The sequence below is a fragment of the Miscanthus floridulus genome, chromosome 7 (assembly GCF_019320115.1).
Source record: "Miscanthus floridulus cultivar M001 chromosome 7, ASM1932011v1, whole genome shotgun sequence".
NCBI classification, from domain to species: Eukaryota; Viridiplantae; Streptophyta; class Magnoliopsida; order Poales; family Poaceae; genus Miscanthus; species Miscanthus floridulus.
The window spans coordinates 98381651-98387543 of NC_089586.1; the positions used below are offsets into that span (position 1 = coordinate 98381651).

Consider the following 5893-nt stretch of genomic DNA (forward strand, 5'->3'; position numbering starts at 1 on the left):
GTATAAGTTGTAGAGAGAGCACCAACCAGCCGGCACTTCCTCCAAACTCTTCCCTCACTCTCTATCTCACTATTTCTATTTATAAGACTAGATCCAGTAGGATGCAAAACTGAAAAACAAAGGTACTTGTCATATGATGCTAGTGGAGTGCCAACAAAAGAAGCAATTTTTTTTTTGTTTCCTGGATGATTCATTATCAAAGAGTCGAACTCCACTAACACAACTACAATAATAACGCTAACACAATAACTATATAAAAGGGACATACAAGTTGGACAAAGCATCATGCATAGTTTTTTTGTTTCTAGAAAAGCTTGTATGCAAAGACTGCAACTCTTCAAATAAGTACAATGTACCATCAAACAAGCCATACCTCTGTCACCTACTAGACATTCCTCCGGTCACCTTGACACCGAGCAACACCATGGCCTCCTAGTTCATCATTGCTCTAGCACTAACTCACCAGCATGCCACAGCACAAGAATTTCAAAGACAAGCAGAACCCTATCCGCCCGGCCGCTCTGCTCGGTCCCGGCGCGCGCATCCCCGGCCCGCTAGCGCCGCCACCCCCGCTCCGCGCGCCGGCGAGCCCCTGCCACCACGCGCCCCCGCCCCTGCAGCGCCCGCCCCCGAGCACCCCCCAGCCCGGCCGCGCCGCCCGCCCGCTCTGCTCGGTCCCGGCGCGCGCATCCCTGGCCCACCAGCGCCGCACCCCCGCTCTGCCACGCCGGCGAGCCCCCACCACCGCGCGCCCCCACCCCTGCATCGCCCGCCCCCGAGCACCCCCAGCCCAGCCACGCCGCCCGGTCACGACGGCTCCTAGGCGCGCGCCGCCGCCGTCAGCGCGGCCTGCCGACGCTGTCCTCGCGTGCTGCCACTGCTGGCGGTGCGGCCGTCCTCCCCTGCACGCGCCGGCCCCGCGCGCCCCCATGCTCCCTTGGTCTTGCCACCGGCTTGGAAGAAGTTGGAGGAAGCAGCAGTAAGAAGAAGAAGGGAGGAGAAGAAGGAAGAAGAAGGAAGAAAAAAGAGGAGAAAGAAAGAGAAGGAAAAGGAAGAAGAAGGAGAAGGAAAAAAGAGAAGAAAAAAAGGAGGAGGAGAAGGGGAGAGGGGGAGGAAGCTGAGGTGGAGGGGAGGAGGAGGTGCCTCGGCTGTTTTCTCCGCGTGCCCGTCCCGCCGACGCCCCTACCGTCACCGAACCGCCTACGAGCGTGGGCAAGGTATATCCACCCTTTCTCCGCTCGGCCTTCATGCCGCTGTGCTTATCAGCCTTCGTGCCGTTTGTGATTGTTGGCCTTCGTGCCGTTGTGATGTCGACCTTCGTGCTGCTGTGCTTATCGGCCTTCGTGCCGTTTGTGATTGTCGGCCTTCGTGCCGTTGTTTTTTGCAGGTTTTGGAAACCTCCCCGTGCAGGGGAGGTGCTGCCGAAATTTTGAACTTATAGTGTCGTGTTTCTTGTTTTGCAGAGCAGGACCTATCAGAGGTGACCCGAAGGTCCCCGATCGTCTTCGTCGGCGTTGTGGGTCTGCCTGCACTGTGTCGCCTCGCCACTGCGTTGACTCGCCACTACCTCGCTAGCCTGACTTCACCGACACCCTAGGTATAAATCACCTCTTTTTCCGCTTGTCTGTCGTCATAGACCAGTGTAGCCTAGTTAGGCGTGTCCCGTCCAAAAGAGATATCTTTGGAGGTATGCAGATCTTTGCATATCTGCGAGCGTTTCTGTTTCGGATTGTCCACGTTTTTTGGACAGCCTGCGGATGCGTAGATGGGTTAGTTTTCATGGTCCGCTCCGGTCCGAGATGGTGTTTCGGCATCACCCCCCTGTTGTTCTTCGGATACACACTCTCCCTTGCAAGACGTGTATCGGGAGAAAGCAGGGAGGTGTTGCCAAAATTCCGTCTTGGATAGGAGCGGAGCATGGAAACTAACCTCATCTATGGATCCGCGGGTGTTGTCTTCAACCCAGATGCCCCTGCCCAGGCTTACTCTGACCCGAGCATCCACGCTAAGGTCAGAGACTACATGGAGGCGGTTAGGGCGCTCCGTGGCTTAGATCACAATCTGAGCACTGAGCCCCCTTGAGACAGAGGTGATCGTGAGGCTGGGGCAAGGCAGGAAGCACAAGCGGTTGTGGATTGCAGACGGCGCCGACTCCTCGAGCTCTGCACCCTCTCTCTCTCCGATGTGAGGGCACGGAGCACGGCCAGAAGCCTTCCCATATGTGCACGGCCTACTCCAACACTGTCGTAGGTCGACGAACTTCAGGTAATTCTGGTTTCACTCGCCGTACATTGAACGTTACACACATTGATCAGATTTGCAATACTGAAACATGTGATTGAAACACTATAGGCCGAGCTGGCAGAGACAAGGGGGACGCAAGCGCACCTGACTGCAGAGCTGGAGGCCACGAAGAAGCAGATGGCGGACATGTATCAGATCATGCAAACCATCGGGCAAGCATCGGGTGTCCAAGTGCAGTTGCCAGCTCCAGCTCCGGTTCGACACTTCACTCCTGTGAGTATGAAAGTTTAATGCGTTCGTGCCGTTGGGATTGTCGGCCTTCGTGCCGTTGTGATTTTCGGCCTTCGTGCCGTTGGGATTGTCGGCCTTCGTGCCGTTGTGATTGTCGATCTTCGTGCCGTTGTTTCTTACAGGTTGGAAACCTCCCCGTGCAGGGGAGGTGCTGCCGAAATTTTCAATTTTGAGTCTAACACATGCAATCTCTTCTCTTTTGTGCAGCCTCCGTCGGTGGGTTCAAACAATCCCGCTAGCGTGTCACCGACGGCTGATCACGTCAACCCTTCGCCGTAGTCTAATCCTTCACCGCTGTCCAGGGGGCCACACCTGCAGTCTCCGTCGCCGTAGTAGGAATGTTGAACTTTGTGATGTTGAAATTGTAATAATAAACTTGTGATGTTGAACTTTGGTGCATTTGTGATGGATTTTCGATGGATTTATTAAATATGTGTGTGCTTGCGATATATAATGCATGTTGGTGATATAGATGTGATGACTGATGTATATATATGTAAAAAAATTTTGCAATTCTCGGGGTCTTTGCCGAGTGCCATGGGCAAGGCACTCGGTAAAGTTTTTTCAAAAAAAAAAAACTTTGCCGAGTGCCTCGCCACGGCACTCGGCAAAGTATTTTTTTAAAAAAAAATCTAGAAATTCTTCATCGAGTGCCTAAACAGGGACACTCGGCAAAGAAATTATTTAAAAAAAAACTTTGCCGAGTGCCTGGACAGGGGCAATCGGCAAAGTACTTTTTAAAAAAAATAAAAAAAACTTTGCCGAGTGCCTGGGCTGGGGCACTCGGCAAAGTAATTTTTTTTAAAAAAAATTGCCGAGTGCTGGGTCGGGCACTCGGCAAAATAACCGTTAACGGCCGGCACACAATGGCCGAAAATTTTTTGCCGAATGTTGCCCCAAGCACTCGGTAAAATTATTTTTTATTTTGCCGAGTGCCCCGATAAAAAACACTCGGCAAAGCCCCTTTGCCGAGAAAAATTTTACCAAGCGAACTTTGCCGAGTGCTACACTCAGCAAAGCCTGCAAAGGGCTCTTTGTCGAGTGTAAAGGGCTCTTTATCGAGTGTAAAAACACTCGGCAAAGCCGCGGCCTCCAGTAGTGCATTGAAACTGGTGGTTTCATCTGTCCTGGTACAGGAGCCTTGACTTCAGCGTGAAGGTTACGTCAGTTGGTACGTAACATTATCGGCATGACGAGAGGAGTGACATCATATACAGGGGCCTTGACTCCAGCGTGAAGGTTCCGTCACTTGGTACGTAACATTACCGGCATGACGAGAGGAGTGACATCATATACAGGGGCGTACATACATGAACATTAGTACTAATGTAGTCCTCTATTTATAGCGAAGCTCCAGGTGTTGGTGCCGTATATCAAATCACAGCTCTGCTGTCTCCACAAACTTCTTAAACAAAGTGACTTTACAAGATCAGCTCCCCGTCAGACACTCAGACATGGAAGGACACGTACGCGGGCAATATGAAAAAGAGTGAGCATCTCGCAATCTTCTTAAATATATATGCTCCATCCACCGCTCTGGATCTCATTTAGTACTCCGTCTAAGCTATTGAGATTCTATTTCCAATTCAAAAGTACATATGATAAATAAACTTTGGCATTTTCTGTGTGTATCCTAAAACTTTGAGGACACTTTTCTTTTATTTTTGTTCAGGGTGGCCGTGGTCACCGGAGGGAATAGAGGGATTGGGTTAGAAATATGCAAGCAGCTTGCTTTCAATGGAGTCACGGTAATATTGACAGCGAGGGACGAGAAGAGGGGTGCAGAAGCGGTAAAAAATCTTGCAGCGCAGGGGCTATCCAACATCCTGTTCCATCAACTGGAGGTTGGAGATCTCTCAAGCGCTGCACGTCTCGCTGATTTTATCCGGGACAAATTTGGCAAACTGGATATATTGGTACGGTACTGCCTTGGTTTTCCAATGTCACTAGACTACATGTCAAGGATGTTGGTTCGGAATTGATCATGAATCATTAGTTGTTTGCTGCTTTGACTTTTTTCAGGTCAACAATGCAGCTATTAACGGGACCAAAGCAGAGATCAGCGATCCAGAATCTTTCAAGTTAGAGGTTAGTTTGTAACTTCATAAGCAATTCAATTTTACTTTCAGTTATACATGATTACTTAGAGATTTTTGTATATATTTATCTTCTTGGTACCTCCTACAATGAAAGAGACTAACATTTTTCCATGCATGGAAATAGCTTGCAGGCATGAATTCTCAGGAAAAGCTAGAAAGGATGAGGAGGCACACCACAGAGCCTTACGACAAAGCAGAGGAGTGCTTGAGAACAAACTACCATGGCACCAAAATTGTCACAGAAGCACATCTTCCTCTCCTGCACCTCTCATCGCATGGAAGAATTGTAAACATATCATCTAGTTTCGGGCTACTCAGGGTAATTAACTGCCTTCAAGAAACGATGCAAGGCCATGCTAGAACTAGATTTGACAGTTAGATACAAGTACCGACATTTTGCATTTACAGAACACTAATCTGTTTACACGCGGCTTCAGTTTTTCAGCGGCGAGGAACTTAAAAACGAGCTCAACAACATCGATAACCTATCCGAAGAGAGATTGGATGAGCTGTCAGAATTGTTCCTCAAGGACTTCAAGAATGGCCAACTGGAACCTTATGGGTGGCCGACTGAAGGAGGGTATCGTGCATATAAAGTGTCCAAGGCTCTTATCAATGCTTATTCGAGGATCATTGCAAAGAAGCACCCAACACTTCGCGTGAATTGTGCACATCCTGGCTTTGTCAGTACAGACATGAGCTTCCATGCCGGAGATCTCACGGTCGAGGAGGGCGCAAGGGGAGCTCTGATTCTGGCTCTCGTACCCAAGGGGGGCATGACTGGAGTGTTCTTGAACCGCACAGAGGTCGCATCCTTTGTGTAACTCACTACCGGGAAAATCTTAAATTTTGTCGTAGGGTGTGCCCCTCCTGTTTCTTTAAATAAAAATGTCTGCATGTAGAAGCTGTCACCAAGGAATCAGCTAGCTACACATACATAGCAAATACAGTCTTCGAATACTCCAGTAGGATGCAAAACTGAAAAACAAAGGTACTTGTCATATGATGCTAGTGGAGTGCCAACTAAAGAAGCAAATTTTTTTTTTTCGTTTCCTGGATGATTCATTATCAAAGAGTTGAACTCCACTAACACAACTGCAATAACGACGCTAACGCAAATTACTATACAGAAGGGACATACAAGTTGGACGGAAGCATCATGCATAGTTTTTTTGTTTCTGGAAAAGCTTGTGTGCAAAGACTGCAACTCTTCAAATAAGTACAATGTACCATCAAACAAGCCATACCTCTGTCACCTA

The 5893-nt window shown here is 49.1% G+C and overlaps 2 protein-coding genes across 2 annotated transcripts; both read left to right on the top strand.

Annotated features, from left to right (window-relative positions):
• Positions 1-467: 467 nt before the first annotated feature.
• On the top strand, positions 468-983 carry LOC136465933 (arabinogalactan protein 1-like). The gene has a single exon (XM_066464475.1). The coding sequence runs from the start codon at positions 468-470 to the stop codon at positions 981-983; it is 516 nt and encodes a 171-aa protein (XP_066320572.1).
• A 2916-nt stretch (positions 984-3899) lies between these two features.
• Positions 3900-5578, top strand: LOC136467399 (salutaridine reductase-like). The gene is made up of 5 exons (XM_066466087.1): positions 3900-4024; positions 4208-4451; positions 4558-4623; positions 4759-4953; positions 5072-5578. The coding sequence occupies exons 1-5, from the start codon at positions 3990-3992 to the stop codon at positions 5456-5458; spliced, it is 927 nt and encodes a 308-aa protein (XP_066322184.1). The 5' UTR covers positions 3900-3989; the 3' UTR covers positions 5459-5578.
• The last annotated feature ends 315 nt before the right edge of the window (positions 5579-5893 follow it).

Bases quoted from the DNA above. Each gene is read 5' to 3' on its own strand.
- LOC136467399 (XM_066466087.1), top strand. From the start codon at position 3,990: ATGGAAGGACACGTACGCGGGCAATATGAAAAAGA. The intron at 4,025-4,207 runs GTGAGCATCTCG...ATTTTTGTTCAG, and splicing joins CGCGGGCAATATGAAAAAGA to GGTGGCCGTGGTCACCGGAG. The intron at 4,624-4,758 runs GTTAGTTTGTAA...GCATGGAAATAG, and splicing joins CAGAATCTTTCAAGTTAGAG to CTTGCAGGCATGAATTCTCA.
- LOC136465933 (XM_066464475.1), top strand. From the start codon at position 468: ATGCCACAGCACAAGAATTTCAAAGACAAGCAGAACCCTATCCGCCCG.